General features: G+C 34.3%; 3 protein-coding genes across 3 annotated transcripts; 1 reads left to right on the top strand and 2 right to left on the bottom strand.

Annotated features, from left to right (window-relative positions):
• The first annotated feature begins 3406 nt into the window (after positions 1–3406).
• On the top strand, positions 3407–5174 carry LOC107480804 (protein LOL2). The gene is made up of 3 exons (XM_016100978.3): positions 3407–3655; positions 4310–4419; positions 4709–5174. Exons 1-3 carry the CDS (start codon positions 3505–3507, stop codon positions 4775–4777), a joined length of 330 nt encoding a protein of 109 aa, XP_015956464.1. The 5' UTR covers positions 3407–3504; the 3' UTR covers positions 4778–5174.
• A 30-nt stretch (positions 5175–5204) lies between these two features.
• On the bottom strand, positions 5205–7347 carry LOC107480803 (uncharacterized). The gene is made up of 8 exons (XM_016100977.3): positions 7141–7347; positions 6944–7033; positions 6617–6676; positions 6480–6519; positions 6270–6363; positions 5674–5733; positions 5479–5570; positions 5205–5335 (listed from the first exon to the last, which is right to left on the bottom strand). Exons 1-8 carry the CDS (start codon positions 7254–7256, stop codon positions 5243–5245), a joined length of 645 nt encoding a protein of 214 aa, XP_015956463.1. The 5' UTR covers positions 7257–7347; the 3' UTR covers positions 5205–5242.
• Positions 7348–9068: 1721 nt separating this feature from the next.
• LOC107480805 (E3 ubiquitin-protein ligase RMA1H1) lies at positions 9069–10767 on the bottom strand. The gene is made up of 2 exons (XM_016100979.3): positions 10529–10767; positions 9069–10230 (listed from the first exon to the last, which is right to left on the bottom strand). The coding sequence occupies exon 2, from the start codon at positions 10159–10161 to the stop codon at positions 9442–9444; it is 720 nt and encodes a 239-aa protein (XP_015956465.1). The 5' UTR covers positions 10162–10230; positions 10529–10767; the 3' UTR covers positions 9069–9441.
• Between the last annotated feature and the right edge of the window lie 6761 nt (positions 10768–17528).

Here is a 17528-nt window from a genome sequence, read left to right as displayed (position 1 = left end):
CGGATCTACATGACCTGTCAACTGATCAAAGTCGAAGTCACTGGCATGACCTGAAGTGGCGCGACGACCACCAGAATGCTGAGATGTAGCAGGCCCTTCCTGCGGTGGCGTCGAAAATAGAAAATCTGTATCTCTCAGGACCTGAGAGAAGCTGATGGTGTCAGATCTACCCAACGGACTAAAGTGATCCTCGGCTGGAATTACCAGCTGTGGTATGTAGGGCTCAGGTGCCTGAGGAGGCTGTGGTTTCGGTATATATGGTGCCTGCTGCTGATATGCCGGTCACTCCTGGGCATATGCCGGATCCTGGAACTGATGGGCATTTGCCGGATCCTGAAACTGCTGGACATATGCCGGATCCTGAACCTGGTGCTCATATGCCGGCACCTAATTAACAATTAAATACAATTAATAGTAATTACTGATAATAATTTATAACCCTAAAAATTGATAATAATCATCATAATACTAGTAATTAATAATAATACTTGTTCTACTGCTCATGAGGCGGGACTTGCTCCTGAAGGTTAGCTGGTTCTTCCCGTTGCTGCTGTGGTACATCGGCGCCAACCTCTTCACCTGCAACTCTATCTGACAGTCACTGGTGCATCCCATACTGCTGTGTGTACCACTCGTAGTACACTGGGAGAGGATGGAAGTCAATAATCTCCTCGCCTAACTGCAATGTGTTATAGCGGTCAAATCTCCACTTGTTAACCCATTGACTGTAAATCTCTCCCCAGTCATGGTTCTGCGCTCCTGTCAACCGCTTGCAATGATCACAATTCACGACCAAGGTCGAACGCCGGGCCTGGTGGAAGTTATTGCATCCCGAACTGTCATCTAACTCGGCCTGTCGGATGCCATTCTATGCACTCGAATGACACTGACAGTGACTGGGTGGAGCAGATAACCAAATGGGGAGCGAAGACATCCGGAACCCCCACTCCCATATACGGCTGCCATATAAACTGCACATTAGTTACCAAGAGGCCGATTAGAAAAATTATTCTTCTGAATAAAAATATTTAACATTAATGGTTACAACTTACATCATTAAATCCCATGTCGTCGAGTGCTCGCCTAAAATGCGCAGTAGGCCGCCATATATATCTTGTATGTCGGTGTCAATGACTCCACCTAACAAAAAGCAGTATAAGTGGGCCATCCATCTCTTTGCAGTTGTATCGTGATGCACGACACAACGATCTGTATAGGTGTGTCAGACTGGCTGCCCCCAACTGTATGCTGAAATCCAGTGGAAATCCCGAAGTAGCGGTAGAAATTTCGAGTTCAATGAAGTGGTCGACTTATTCGGAAACACAACCGTTCCGAGCACGTAGAAAATGTTCGCTCGGACGTAACTTTCAATAAACTCCTACGTGTCACACGGCTCGGTATCTCTGCACCGCCGGACCCAGGGTATACTAACCTTACCCAATACGTGATCCTGCGGACTGGACTCCTGACCAAAACACGTGATGCAGTTCTCCACCAAAAACCGGTGACTGCTGTCTGATCTACCAGTAATGGGCTCCCTATTAACCGGGAGACCAAAAATATATGAAACATCTTTCAGCGTCATTGTCACCTCACCAACCGAAAGATGAAAATGTATGGGTCTCTAGCCTCCATCTTTCGACCAAAGCACTCAGTAGTCCAGAATGACCTCTCAATTCGCCTACTCGTAAAACGTGTTAAACCCCAGTCAGTACTAATGAAGCTGCAGCTACTTCGTTAAAAGTCTCTGACAAATCTAATTTTCTAGACAACAAATTCTTAATAACCTGTGAAAAAAAACAGTATAATAATAATAATAATAATAATAATAATAATAATAATAATAATAATAATAATAATAATAATAATAATAATAATAATAATAATAATAATAATAATAATAATAATGACAACATTACTAATAATAATAGTATAGTATAATTACAGTAGCAATAATAAACCCTAATAATACTGTTAATAATAACGATAATAATAATAAAATTACGTATTATAATACACAATAAACAATATTCGAATATATACATATATATTTTTAAATATTAAAAAAATTACTTACCAATTGAGGATAATCTAAGTATTCAATAATGTGTTTTTTAGGTTTAGTAAAATTATGAATAATTTTTTGTTTTATAATATTTAATCTAAATTTTCTATTCTTTTTCTTCCTCACAACAAATTTCAGTAGAATCTTGCAACTTAAAACCCCAGTAATTCTTTCACCTCTTATACCTTTGCTTCCTGCATTTTGCTTTTAGTTTCGGTTGTATAGACTCTATCCCTCTCACCTCTTCTACCTTTGCTTCTTGTGTTTTGCTTACAGTTTCGGTTTTATAGACTCTATCACCGCTCTCTTCAAATTCATGCAACTTAGGAGCTGCCAAACGCAACTTGTGTTTTACTCCTAACTACTGTCAAATGTAACTTATATTTTAGGAGTTCCAAGTGCTCAACACGTTCAATCATTGCCTGCATACGAGGAGTAGGACACGTTTCGAGGTTTCAACCTGTTTCTCTACTAAACGCATGTTGTATTTTAAAACCTGCATGTAAGTCTGCTATTTTTAGGTGCATTCAAAATATAACCTGCATTTTACATGTTATTGAGATTTACAGATTCACATTTATGGATTACATTTCATGCAACGATATATGAGAACAACACCATTTTTACTTCCATTCTTTAAATAATTTTCGGCCACTACATGGACTTGCTGCTTCTTTTTTATCATTTTGCATTATTATTGGGTTGATTTGTCATTTGTATAAATTCGATTTACTTACTTTATTAGAACAATTAATAAAGTAACACCCGATATTTAATATAATATAGAAAATATGTTCGTGTTTTTTAAGTAATTTTTCATACAGAAATACGTTTGTAAAAAATTCAAAGAAAATAAATTATCTTAATTCTTTCAGTTTAATCACCAATAGTAAATTAGTAGAATGCTCAAAAACCAAATTATACGCAAAAACAGTTTTATTAACAAATAATCATTGAACTAAGTTTTATTTTGTAATTTTTCAAAACGTGTCATATGTCTATAAATTACTATTGATTTGAATATTCTAGTACACTTTAAAGTTTAATTAAAATGTTTATAAGAAAATGTTTGATCACATAAATAAAAATGATAAAATTATATAATTATTCAATTAAATTTATATTTTAGATAATTTTTAAATAATATATTTAAAAATTAAATATCTATATAATTTTTTTACATTATTATTGTATAAAATTAAATCCTATTAATAATAACTATGTTGTTTAAAATTTGGAACAAAATAATTTCAAAAGTTCTTCATAAAGAGCAAAAATAACTATTATATATTTATATTTTATACATGTTAGTTATTTAACACATTTTTAAAATAAATAAGTACCAAAAAGTTTATGGAGAAATACCCAACCGGAATTTGACTACTTCAGAGTCAGCAGCCATTAGCGGTGGGCGGCATAGTTTAGGGCTTAGTATAGCGATGATGCAGATTGATGAAATCAAGACACAGCAAGTAGTAGGAGAAGACGACGATGGCCCGCCACCGGGTTGGCAACCCATCCATACGCCACCGCCACAACCGCCTCCACAGTCACAGTCACGGTCACGGTCACCACCTCGATGTCCATCCAGTGAGTCACTATTTCTGCATTCACTCATTCTTATTCTTCTTTATCATCTTTGCCCTCTGTTTCGAATTTGAGTAATTAAAGGATACCCAGTTGGATTTATCCTAGAAATTTATCGACTTTTTGAAATTAGTTATGAGTTTAAGCTATCAGCAGCTGCACGATTAAGATTTCATGAACAGGGGGTTTCCATTTTGTCCTTGATTGAAATCTTCAAACTTGCAATCCTATTTTATTATATGAGCATTAACCAAAAGTATTGAACTTGATGAGAACTCTCTGACTGGTGAGTGCGCCAACAGATTTGGGTCAAATAGTTTGTGGGTCTTGCCATCGCCTGCTTGCATATCAGCGAGGTGCCAAACATGTCCAATGTGTGAGCTGTCAGACAGTTACTATTATATTGTTGGTCTAAGTGCCCTATTATACATTCTCTTTTGCTTCTGTAAACATTTTCATGTCTGTATCAAAGTTATATCTTTAATATTGAGGGAGGAGGGGGAAAATGGTTTTCTGATCTTCCTACTAATGACCTATCAAATTTGGATTTGATGGTGCTATATATCATGCTTCAACTTTTAGTAAGCTTAATTTCTTTTACAGATATATACCTTATGGAACTATATTTTATATTAATAGCTTATTCCTTCTTTACAGCTGATCAGGTTGGACAAGTTAAGTGTGGGGGCTGTGCAGTATTGCTAATGTACCCATATGGTGCTCCACAAGTTAGGTGTTCCTCATGTCGATTTGTGACAGAAATTGGGGTATGCTACCTGCTTTCCTTCACAAGTTGGTTTGATTTGGTTTCAGTCTGTGAATTTCACTAATGCGACCTGCCAACCTTGTGGTTCTGTATAAATTTAGTGGCACTCATCCACACTGAGTAGAACTAAGTATTTTATTCGGGTCACATAGGATTGACAGTGTTTTAGTTTCTTGTAAAAGTTTCTATCAGGATTGGATCCTAGGTCTCCCTACAGTGCCTTTATGTTTTATTGCCTGAATAACCCGGGTATTCAATTAAACAACAATTTGGCCATGATTTTTGTTCAGGCACACAACAAGCGACCTCCATGGTCTGAACAACAAAGGAAACCAACCCTACCTAAAACTGCTTGTTAGTGATCAGTTTGTTTGCTCATTATATGGATGATCCTTATGTTGTCACACTTATTGATGAGAGGATTTGGATAGTTATACTACTCAGGCTGAAAGGCCTACAGAAAACAGATGGCTTATACAAGAGCTATACGGTTTAAAGTCTTCAAGAGGATGTTAGAGCTGGCAACCGTGTATGAGAACGGCAGCAGCAGCAAGTGGAGTAAGGCATCAAAATCAGAGCAAATTATGTATAGGGAAAATTATATGTCTTAACCACATATTGCACTGAATAATCACAGTTTATGACTTATCATACTCACATCGTATGGAATTTGTCTTCTAAACATTATATATCCGTCAGTTGACTGTAATGAAAGATTAAAATGAAATATATTTACTCTGTTGTTTTTACTACTGATTACTATTTCCAGTAGAATGAATAGAATTACAATTACTGATTGGGGATGAATTGTGGGGTCTTGTATTTCACTCCTCGTCATCAGGAGGGAAATCATCATCCGAGGTACTTTCCAAGAATGAGCCTAGAGTTTTCCTTAAAATGCTGAAAGTTTTATCGTCCTGTGTGAGAAAAGGAATTAATAACAACAAATAATAAATTAGAGATGCTCGAGTATAAGTGAGCATATACACGTGTAATTTGTGAGTTGCGAAAAGCATAGGAAAAATGCTGCTGAAAACGTAGATCGGTCTGCTCAGTATACCTGTTTCTTCTTTTTCAGCGACTCTTCCAGCTGGGCAATTTTATCGTTGCATGCCTTTTCTTGTTCAGATATAATACTTTTTTCCTTCTTCCCTGAAATACTAGCAGTGTTAAGAAGGGAAGATTGTAAAGAAGTAGATAAAATAGTGAATTTCAGTTGCCGTTTTTCAGTTTTTCGTGAAGGCGGATAGCTTACTTAGTTGTTCATATCTTAGGAATAGCTTCGCCTTTTCCTCTTCAAATTTAGAGATAATATCTGCCACATGACATTAGCAACTACCAATTAGTATATAACCAGAAATGTGTTTAAGATTTTATCCAAGAAATTTTAACTCTATTTATAAATCACTCAGTCTTAAGATTCCAGCAACTCATGATCTTTTTACAGAAAACATTTTCTGCTACAAACCGCAGCAAGCTAGAGCCTGCAGTTGACACTAAAACAATCAACGACTCCACAAAAGACCAATTTAATCCGAGTTTTTGGTGAACAGACTGACAATGTGTGCAATATAATACCTCTGTTTCAATTTTCTAAAAAGTTTAGTGTAGACTAGAATCTTAACAGGATTAATTATACAGAAATGGCATAATGAAAAAATTGCAAAAGCAATTATATCGGACTGCATTTCATAGAATTATCCATTTACAATACTATTTCATATAATTTTTCAATATACCATAAGGTTATTACTGCAAACTATTTAGCGGTTTCAAACAAAATAAACTTATATTAAATGATGTTGAATCATCAATTAGTCTACCGTGATAACGTTAGGGGTCAGAAAATACCTTTCAAAGCCTGTAAAGAAGCAGCTTTGTCCTTGGAAAATTTTTCATGAAGTGCTTGAAACTTGGATGTTTCATTCTTCAAAGCACTCTCACACTGCAATAATGCTCGCAATCACAAACACAAATTAAGGTAAGTTCTGGGCAACATGTAAGATACCCTTACCACCCATGACTCTAAATCTCTAATCAACCCTTGTAGTGTCTACGAACCTCTTTAGAGCTCTTTGAAAGTGCTTTAGCAAAAGTTAGCCTGAAATTGGAAAATCGTCAGTACAGTGAAACAGAAACAAAGAATGTGGCCTAAACAGAGGGCCAGCGTGCATGTACCATTCTAAATTTGGATTTACCTGTCCTTCTCTAATTTGGACCTCAATTCCTCAATCATAGCCTTTATCTCAGGAGCCACACTATCAAAGAAAAAGAAAACAACACCACTCGGAAACCTTACATTGCAGTTCAGTCATATTTCTAGAAATCATATAATTGAATATCACACAAGCCGCAAGTAATCGAAAAAACGAGATCTAAGACCAATACCAAAGTTAGAATATAGATCGCTCGGATCTTCTTACACGTATGAAACTCAATCATTCTAGTTACAGTCTTCAACAAAAAAACCTTGTTAAAACTTAAGTTTCAGCTGAGACCGAGTCAGAAACACAAAAACGCAATACCTCGAAATAGTTTCTTCGTTCTTCTTCTGGCCATCCTTCTGAGCCTTGTCTCTAATCAGGTGCAGCGCCGACACGATTCCTTTGATATCACTGCAGTAAAAGGAATTCAGCCATAGATTTTCAATTATACAGAATTCTTATCACGATTTCACCATAACAAAGCAAATAAACGGTAATAAGATGCATGGAAGACGAACTCAGAGAGATCGAAATCGAAATCGAGATTGTCTGTGGCTGATCGGTTCTTCTTGTCGGATTTGCTGCAGTCGGGTTCGGATACTCGCTTCCTGGAGCTGGATTTGGTTGCAGACATAGCGAATTGGTTGGAAGCTCTGTGAAGAGAACACAGGAGACGCTTATCGAGTGAAGTTGAGTCTCAAGCTTTCAAAGCTACCTGCGTCTGCGCGCGCTCACACGGTTATATTCCCGAATTTCAAAATTTCCACGTTACTTACATACACCCACCTCACTCTTCCCGTTTTCAAGAGTTTGCATGTCCATTTGCAAAATAAACCTTTTTTGTTAGAAAATAAACCAATTTAAAATTATTTAGTCAAAATATGTTTTCATACAATTTAAAAACATATTAATAAGTACCCCATTATACACAAATATTTTTATATGCTTCATATCAGTCTTTACGTAATTAACTTTCATTTTCTTTTAATATTGACCTAAACATAATTATTACATATGAATTTAGTTAAATTATGTGACACTTTTAGTAATTAGTATACAGAAACTGATGTATCACACTCAAATATAGTGATAAATAAAAATACAAATTAAATTAACCTTTCTTTTTTATAACTCCACTATTTCTTTTTAAATATACACAAAATTTACGATTTTTATACGATGTGTTAGGCTTTTACAACTATAAATATAATTGATATTCAATTTTTTGCTTTTGCTATTATTAAAAGAGTTTAATTTTAATCCATAAAGTACAGGACGGAGTTAGAACAATTCTTAAGAGGCGTCAATATAAAAATATAACTTTAAAAGAAGAAAAATTAAAATTAAAATGGACTAATATAAAAATTAGTGATCTTTATACATTAAAATTTTTAATTTGGGAGGCTATTGCCCCTTTCTCCAACACTAGCTCTCGCTCTGGTAAAGCATTTTATACCGTCGTATAATTACATTCATTTTGTTAGATGACCATTCACGCTAATTCTTATTAAAATCATCTAAATAAGTATGTTATTGCTACCTTGTACATTTCTATTATTTTGTCATATAATCATATATGACAAAGTATTCATATTAATAATTTAATATTAATTTTTTTTAATGAAGAATGATGTTGGATGAAAAATAAAAATTATATTTAATTTTTAACTTCATTCTTCAGTGTAGTATTACCCTTAATATTATCTCTAATGTTTTTTCCTTCTACTCGTATCACAAATATTTTTAAAATGATTCGATGTTATCCCATCTTTAATTTCATAAAAATTACTAATGAATGCGGTGACATATATAGTAAACATTGCATGTGCCATGCTCTTAGTATACTATTGTGAATAAATTTAAAAATAATTAAATAAAAACTAAAGGTTAAAAATAATAAAATTGAAAACAAAATATAAATTAAGAAAAATTAACTTATAAAATATTTAGATATTATGGTATTCTCACCCATTCCACATCATCAAGTTTTTATATCTATATAAAACTACATTTTCTATTTTTCTCTACTAAATTGCATAAAAAAAGAATTTGGAAAGATATATATATCTCCGTTATTATTTTTGGTTGAATTAAAAATGAGAATTACATTGAGTTACTCTTAAAACTTTTGGGGCACAAATAAAACCAAAAATAATATTTGCCACAAACATTTGGGATATATTATTAGAATTATGTCAAGACAATTAATTTTTCGTGTTGGCTCAATGATCCTTACTCATCAAGGAGCTTAAACTTTTTTAATTCCAAATGGTCCCTTAAACCTTGAGAGAGTTTGAAAGAGATACAATATTATGAATTTATGATGATTGTATTAGGGTGAATACAACAGCTCATTTCTTGAACACAATGTTATCCCCTGTAGAATTATCAAACACTAATAATTATTAGTGGCGTTGTCTTCTTTTATCCCGATAAACTCCAATGATGACTAAAACAAGAAATAGTTTATGCATTTAAGTATAGAACACACAATATAATGTGATAGTAAAAACAAGTTAAATGCTTGGAATAACCCACTGAAGTACTCTCATGATCTATCAACTAATCCTTCCAACATGAATGACACTTTTGCCCCCGAAGAATAAAATGTCTTTCTGCAAAATGATGTAAAATCTCAGAGAGGGAATCTTTTTTCTGCAAATTGAGCTCTGATATTTCGCAATGAATTGTTGGAGAACACAAGATCATGAGCCAATATAAAGGAAGCTAATCTACCTGGTTCTTAAGCTTACACCAATACCACTTTACAAATTATACAACTAAGGGAAAAAAAGACAACACAAATTTCAATTGCTACCTCAAAAGACAATAAGACATAGAATAAAGCAACATAGCAGGAAAATGGAGATTCTGTTCAATGACTTATCTGCCTGCATCTCTTGCCTTCTCAACCTAGGGCTAATACTTCCCATCGTGTGATAAGAATTTGGGTATCCATACAAACTTTCTGAGTTGCCAAACACTCTGGTGTAGAACATCTCCCCAAACATTCCAACCATCGGGTGGGGGAGGAAGGCCGGCGTTACAGAAGCACCAAGATTCAGCATTTGCGAAGCATTGTCCTCCTCTTGCGCGACGCTAAAGTGTTGACCCTGGTAAGGATTCCGATAAGGAAGCCGCTGCTGGCCATTCTGAGACATGGACAGCAAAGACAGGGGACCGGAAGCAGGTGGCCTCGGCGGGACACAAATGTCCCTGCATGAGGCCGCCTTCTCTTCACGGTTGCTGTGGCCACGGCCGTAGAGGGGAACCATCGTGGCATGGGATATTTCAGCTTTGCAGACAGGGCATAGCGGCTGCTGGTTGTAGGCAAGGGAAGCGCTCTGGACATGGAGCCATTTGTAGATGCAAGGCCAGCAGTAGAGATGGCCACAAAGCGTGACAACTGGCTCGTTTGCAAAGTCTAAGCATATGTTGCAATCAAAACAACCATTGGAATTGTTATAATTTTCTGTGTCTATAAGGGAATGTGGCAGAGTTTTACATCCCCGGGAATAGTAGTTATGATCGAAGGCCATCAACTATATAAGGTGTCCCCAAATTGATTACAAAACCCTTGGAATTTTTTTATCAATGCTTCGTTACCCCTGCAAATGTAACAAGAACCCTAAATTTAAATTCATAGATCCAAAATCAAACAATAAACGAATACAATATATCAGATCCATCTAATCTAACCCAATTAAATGAATACAATATAATTCAACCAAGAAAGGACTCTAATAGGCGAAAATGAATGAGAAATCAATAAAGTATATTAGAGATTAGAGACATACAAGTCGAAGTTACTAACAAAATAGCGTGAACGAGGCCACATCAAAATAATGAAAGTGAAGCATGAACTAAATAAGAAATGAGGAATAGAGAATCGAAAGAGGTAGTTACCGTGAGAGGAGAGAAGGTTCTAGGAGCGATAGGGGGGAGCGGACGGAGGTTACAAAGAAAAAACAAATGGCAACGGAATGAGAGAGAAAGTGGTTGTGTGTGTGAGGGAAGACGAGAATTGTGAGGGGTGGCGTTTGGAAAAAGGGCAAATAGTGGAGCGAGGCTTTCGGTAATGGTCGCTGTCACACAGCCATAGCTTTACCCTTGAAGGGTGCAAATACAATTGTGCAAACTAACTCTCAATTTTACACCCGACTTTAAAACAATTTGTTTGTTTTTTATTTTATAGTTACAATATTCTATCCATCCATACTTATAAAACAGATTTTTTGGTTCTGTTGGATGCGCTTGGAAAATTAATTTTACAGAATATTTATAATTTTCAATGACAAAATAATATGATTAGGTATTTTTTGAAGAAAATTTTAAAATACAAGAGATATTAATGAAGAACTTTGACTAGTAAAAATAAAGAATTTTAATTCCCTAAAAAATAATTATTTGTTTCTTTCTTCTTTTCTTTATTTTACTTCAAAATGTATTTATATGCATTAATTAATACTTATAACCAATAAATGATAAATTTAACTATATATTTTATTAATAAAAATAATTTAACTATCTTTTCCAAACAAATAAAGAAATAATACACTAAAGGTAACTAAAAGAAATAAAAAAAAACACATACAAAAATTAAAGAGTAAAGCCATATAAATATAATTAAAGAAATAAATATTGAGTTTAATTTTACTTTATTAACCATGTAAAATATTGATAATAAATTAAAATTAAATTCATAAGTATTTTAATAAATAAAGTTATTAAAATATTACAAAAACGTTACATGACTAACAAATATTATCATTTTGAGATAGTATTTAGTCAATAATAATTTATATTTATATTTATAAGAAGAATAAATAGTTATTTCTGACCATGAATGATTGAGCCTCTAACAATACTGACTATGATTAATTAAATAAACTTTGTAACCATGAAATATTATATTCGTTTGACATTTTTAACCAAATGTTAGTTTATGAAAGATATTCATGGTAATGTCATCCAAATTCCTTCTTTCTCTCTGATATTCTCCTCGTCTTCTTTATCAAATCAAAACTCTAAGACACCATCTTTTCTTGCTCTATTCTCATTGTCATTGGTGTCTCAGAATGAATCAATTCACACTGAAGTGAAGCCAATCGAAACCCTATCGCAGTAGAACATAACCGCTTTATTGAAAAGTTGTTGACGAAAGTAGCAAAAAGCATTAGACGTCCACAAAGAAAATGCCACAATCCTTTTCTAACAATAATCACCATAGCTTCAACTTTTACTCTTCCTCTCAATAAGTCATTATATTATGTCTCTGTCTCTTATCCTGTGATTTTGAATCTCTATTACTAACAGTCTTTAAAAAGATTATTAAATAATATATACTTGACTTTTTGTAATTTGAGTTGTTAACATTTGTTGTACTGAATTTTTGGTTATATTTTGTAACATCTTAATTACCCTAAACCTTACCTCGCGTTGTAAAGTAAAGGTTAATCAAAGGTTACGACAGTTCTAAACTCATACATATAGTATATAGAAAGAATTAATATAGTCTAGAAGCCCGATGAAGGATACAGCTCAAAAATAGAGTTTAAAAAGTGCAAAACGTACTCAGGAAGCTACTAACTTAATGCACAAGAAAAAGATATAATATAACAAAATATAAGAGTGTAATAACATAGGAATCTAGCCACGGCTCGCAGAGTTTAAGCTGACTAGTTATATATAGACCATACAGAAATCTGAAGTTAAAACAGCTTATACAAGTTTTTCTCTCAAAGTAAGCCTCTAGGAAAAAGTAAATACAAAAGATGAGAGGCATATACAAAATAAGCAAAAAGAAACTCCAAAACAGATAGAGATCCTCTGCTTTGTCACCATCGAAACAACTCACCGAAGTGGGTTGCGACCTACATCTGAAAAACAACAACAGAATATGGTATGAAAACCGGAGGTTCTCAGTATGGTAACAGTGCCCAGTGATATAAGATATAAGACCCCGGAACGTTAGAGGTAATCCTAGAACTTCATATCAATCATAAGATTCATCTTAAAGCATAACTAAATAATAAAGCATAACATAAAACCTTAACATAATAAAAGGGGTAATCTAACTTAAGGGATTTTCTAATCTAACAGTTCTCCGCTGTCCTACAGCCTTCACCAATCTATCCTCCATGCGATTCCATCACCACCGCCTTCCGAACCTCCTCAATCCCAGTAGAAAGCATAGATAATATCAATGCAAGTAAAACACAAGTATAGACATATATGGCAAGTAATTCAAGTAGGCAATTAGGCATGTTATACAATTAGGCAATCAATTATAAGTCAGCAAAGCAAACAAACAAATAGAAGATGTACATGATGAATGCCTATCCTACTGGCTGTGATATTACATTGTCGGTTCAACTGCCAACCCGACACATCTCCATGGAGATGTCGCCCTTCGGAATCATGATTGGGAACCCCCGACATCTGGTGCTCGGAACACCATCCAGGATTTTGTGCCTCCACACTCTAGTGATCCGAAGGGATGCGAGCGGGATACTGTTGTCATGGACCTCACATCTCAACGCAAGTGGAACAAATCACTGCCCTTACGCCGCCACCGCTACCTCGACAGGCAGGATCCGACCGCCGTCTCTGCCGGGCGCATAGCGTCTCAACAATCTCAGTATAAAACAATAGTTTAGTGGTTTTCAGAAAACATTTTTCAGTATAGCATGGATCCATCATTTCATTCCGAGTCCTCGACTCATCTCAACCACTGTCAATTCAACATTTTCATTCCAAACTCATTAGTTCATCAATTTCTCAATTCATATATCTTTCTCCCTTCTCAATCTACCAGATCCATCCTCAATACACAGAAACCTAAACCTCCGTTCTCTAACTTTTCAAAGTAATACCAAGTAAATTTCCTAAGACCTTTCCCATGCATTGATACCCAAAATTTAGCCAAAGAGTATTAAATAGGTGTCACAGAAGTTTACAAACTTGTTGGGAATGTGAAGTAGTTAGAAACAAAGTTTTAGTTGAGAAACAAGGCATGTGCGTATGCACAGGGGTGTGTGCGCACGCCCAAGGAAAATTTCAAAAAGTGTGCGTACGTATAGAGGTGTGCGTACGCACAAGTGCAAAATTTTGCAATGAAGGTGTGCTAACGCTAGGGGTGGAAACAGGCCAGGCTAGGCTTTGCTCTTAACAGGCCTGGCCTGTCATGTAGTCAATTGGCTGAGCCTAACCTGCAACCTGTTATAGGCTTTTTTTAAAGTACTAAGTCTGGCCTGTTATCCAGCCTGACCTGGCCTGAAGCCTGATAATTTTTTTTTATAAAAAATAAAAATATTATTTTAAAAAAATATTTTTTAATAAATATATTTAAATGTAATATGCCATATTTAATATTTATAAAAAAATAAATTTTAAAGTATTTAGAATATACAAAACTATTTATAACTAAATATAACAAATTTAAAATCAGGCAGGTCTGACAGGCCAATAAAACTAATTAGTGAGTATGAACCTGACCTATTAACATGCTTTTATAAGAGCCTGGGCCTGTGCCTATTTTATAACAGGTTAGGCCAGGCCAGGCCAAACACAGGCCAAGCTACAGGCCCTGACAGGCCGCCTGGCCTTTTTTCACCCATAGCTAGCGCCCTCAACAGAATGCCCTTCCCAACGTGTTCGTGTGCACAAGGCTGTGCGTGCGCACAAATTGCAGAATTTCGTTGGTTATGTGTGCGTACAGAGCGCGCTAACGCTCTCATCAATAGCCATGACCCGGTGTGTGCGTGCGCACAGGTTTCAAAATTTACAGAGTGTGCGTGTGCACACAAATCAGAAATCACAAATTCTACAGCATGCACATAATTTAGATTTTTACACAAAACTTTGATTGATCATAACTTCCTCAACAAAAATTTAAATTTTACAAACTTTATATTAATTTGAAGATTTTTCAATGAACTTTAATTCTAAACAAATTTCAACAAATTTTAAAAACTGAGGCACAAGTTATGACTCGTCAAAGTTCACTAAAAATCAGTTTTTACCAAAATCCACAGATTTCTCAATTTTCCAATGTTCACAACCAAAAATCAGTCCAAAACCATGCAAAACTCCAATTTACATCACAATCTACCCTCTTAGGTCATAATTCACCATTCATACCAATTTTTTCCACCCACATTACTATATCATCAACTTCAACATCACATATATCATGCTAAACCATTTTTCAATCCACACAGTCATCCATCATCATTATATCATTAATCAATCATCATAATTAAACTTATTCAACCTCAATCTCACTCTTCAACATCATAATTTATCAACATATTCAACAATCATCAATTCATTATAATTCATCATTCAACAATTCAACCATTTCAATTCAACCCTATCCTATGGGTCACTAGCCTAAGTGTACAGAAATATTATATATTACATAGAGAAAACTGAAATCATACCTTGACCGATTCCCAATATGTACCAAAACTCAAATTGAGTGCAAAGTCAATCCCCCAACCACAATTCAAGCCACCAATCAACTCCAACAAGCATCAACTCAATTCCAAAGGCTTCCAAACTCACAATAATCAAGCTATATACACACAAATCATAACTAATCAACCTAAGGCTCATCATAATTAAAATTTCACAAGATTTCAAGACCTCTTACTTTGCTCAACAATTTTGGAAGCCAAACTCAATGGTAATCAAAGGCTAGAGTGTACCTAAACACTCAAAATCACAAAATTTCACTTAATCCAAAACCCTAAAAATTTGAAATTTTGGAAGGAATAACTGAGAGGGATTTCATAATTTTCTTACCAGTTTCTTGGGTGAGTTTTGTAGAGCTCTTTGAAAGGAACGCGTGGCCACAAACGGTGTGGCAATCGGAGCTCCGTAACTCAAGTTATGAGCTTGGAAAGTTCTATGTGAATAGTGACAATGGAGTCTTCTCTCCTACTTCCCCTTTCAGCATGAATGTGTTGTGTTATGGCTGAAGAGTTCATTAAATGAACCTATATATATGTTGGACTTGTGCCCAACTTGGACCCGATCTAATCCGTTAGCATTTTTAGTCCATTTGGCCCAACTTTGGGTCAAACCCGTTTTTTCATTTTTAATATTTTTCTAAGGTTTTCGACTGTTTTTTATTTTTCTCACACAGTACCGGACAGATTTAAACCGGTTCGCGGTTTTCTCAGTTTTTCGCAGAAAATACATTTTCTGACTCTGAAATCTACTAAATCCAAAAATCATATTTAAATTCTCAAATTATCATTTAAATTTTTGGATCCTATTTTGAGCAATATTAATTATTTAATTACATGGTTAATTAATCGCGGTTCTTACGCGTTTCAATAGAAAACGGGACAGAAGAACTAGAGTTTCATAGAAATGATGAAGTTTGCAAAAGATTGTGTCCAAGATGAAAAATTAGACAATAAAAAATATTTTTTTAGAGCTTTTAATTTTGAACCATTTAAATTTTTTTCCAAATTTTTATCTTCATGTTAATTATGCCATTTTATTTTTTTATTTTTATTTCGTTCCACCTTTACAAGTTGGAGTTTAGGATTTTGATTAGGTAAAGAAGATGAAAAGAAATTGTTTCTTTCTTTTACTCTATGTTATTGTGTTCAGCTTCTGTTAAAAAAAATGAGAAGAAGAAATGAAAGAGAGTATTCAAAGAGAAAGGAAGAATTTAGGTGACATTACGTTATGCCAACAAACTACGTAGGATTGAAAACTAACGATATTTTTTATAGATTAATGTTTGGTTAGAAATGCCAAAAGAATATAATCTTTCATGGTTACAAGTTTAGATTAGTCATAATCAGTATTGTCTGTGCTTCAATCTTTTATAGTCAGAAATGATTATTTACTCTATAGGAATTTGCACACAAAAATAACATAATTTTCACTTTATAGTTATATTTATCAGAATTTATATACGCAAGTCAATACAGTTTATACTTTATACATACATTTATTAAAAGGGTATTGCTACACATCCAAGTATTTTTTTCATCCAAGTTTATCCAAGTAGGTCCAACATAAAAAACCACTCTCATTAAAAGAGCGACAATAACACACGCTTCTTCTTCTTCTTCTTCTTTCAAATACACACATACGTCCTCTTCTTCTTCTTTCAAATTCACGCATACCTCCTCCTCCTCATCCTCCTTCTTCGCGCATGCAGATTCTTCTTCTGCTTCTTCTCCTCCTTCTCTTCTTCTTCTTCTCCTCCTCCTCCTTCTCTTTTCTTCTTCTTCTCTTTCGTTATCGTCATCACTAACAATACCAATATTTTGCTAATGGATTATTTTTTCAATCGAATTGAATGGAATGTAATTGTTAAATTGAATTGAATTGAATTGAATGGACGCAGGTGTTCTGAATTGAATTGGTAATCTCTAAATTGTAGACACGGGTGTTTTGAATTTGATTTATATAATGGATAATGTTCCGTTCATTTAGTACTATACAAATGTTTTACCTTAATAATGTGTTCGGTTCATTATGCAGAAAAGCTGTTTTGAATTTGCTTTTATATAATGGATAATGTTCCGTTCATTTAGTACTATACAATTGTTTTACCTTAAAAATGTGTTCGATTCATTATGCAGAAAGTTGTTTTCAATTTGATTATATATAATGGATAATATTTCGTTCATTTAGTACTATACAATTATTTCACCTTAATAACGTGTTCAGTTCATTATGCAGAAAGCTGTTCTAAATTTGATTTTATTAAGTGGATAATGTTTCGTCCATTTAGTACTATACAATTGTTTCACCTTAATAACATGTTCGGTTCATTAAGAATTGAATTGAATTGAAATGATAATCTCTAAATTGTAGACACTGGTGTTTTGAATTTGATTTTATATAATGGATAATGTTCCGTTCATTTAGTATT

This window comes from Arachis duranensis, chromosome 3 (genome assembly GCF_000817695.3).
Source record: "Arachis duranensis cultivar V14167 chromosome 3, aradu.V14167.gnm2.J7QH, whole genome shotgun sequence".
Classification (NCBI taxonomy): domain Eukaryota; kingdom Viridiplantae; phylum Streptophyta; class Magnoliopsida; order Fabales; family Fabaceae; genus Arachis; species Arachis duranensis.
The sequence above is the reverse complement of the archived record's forward strand: the minus strand, read 5'-3'. Positions and strand labels throughout refer to the sequence as shown.

Bases quoted from the DNA above. Each gene is read 5' to 3' on its own strand.
- LOC107480804 (XM_016100978.3), top strand. From the start codon at position 3,505: ATGATGCAGATTGATGAAATCAAGACACAGCAAGTAGTAGGAGAAGAC. The intron at 3,656-4,309 runs GTGAGTCACTAT...CCTTCTTTACAG, and splicing joins ACCACCTCGATGTCCATCCA to CTGATCAGGTTGGACAAGTT. The intron at 4,420-4,708 runs GTATGCTACCTG...ATTTTTGTTCAG, and splicing joins GATTTGTGACAGAAATTGGG to GCACACAACAAGCGACCTCC.
- LOC107480803 (XM_016100977.3), bottom strand. From the start codon at position 7,256: ATGTCTGCAACCAAATCCAGCTCCAGGAAGCGAGTATCCGAACCCGAC. The intron at 5,734-6,269 runs GTATTTTCTGAC...GTCATGTGGCAG, and splicing joins TTCTTTACAGGCTTTGAAAG to ATATTATCTCTAAATTTGAA. The intron at 5,336-5,478 runs GTATACTGAGCA...TTTCTCACACAG, and splicing joins CGCTGAAAAAGAAGAAACAG to GACGATAAAACTTTCAGCAT.
- LOC107480805 (XM_016100979.3), bottom strand. From the start codon at position 10,161: ATGGCCTTCGATCATAACTACTATTCCCGGGGATGTAAAACTCTGCCA.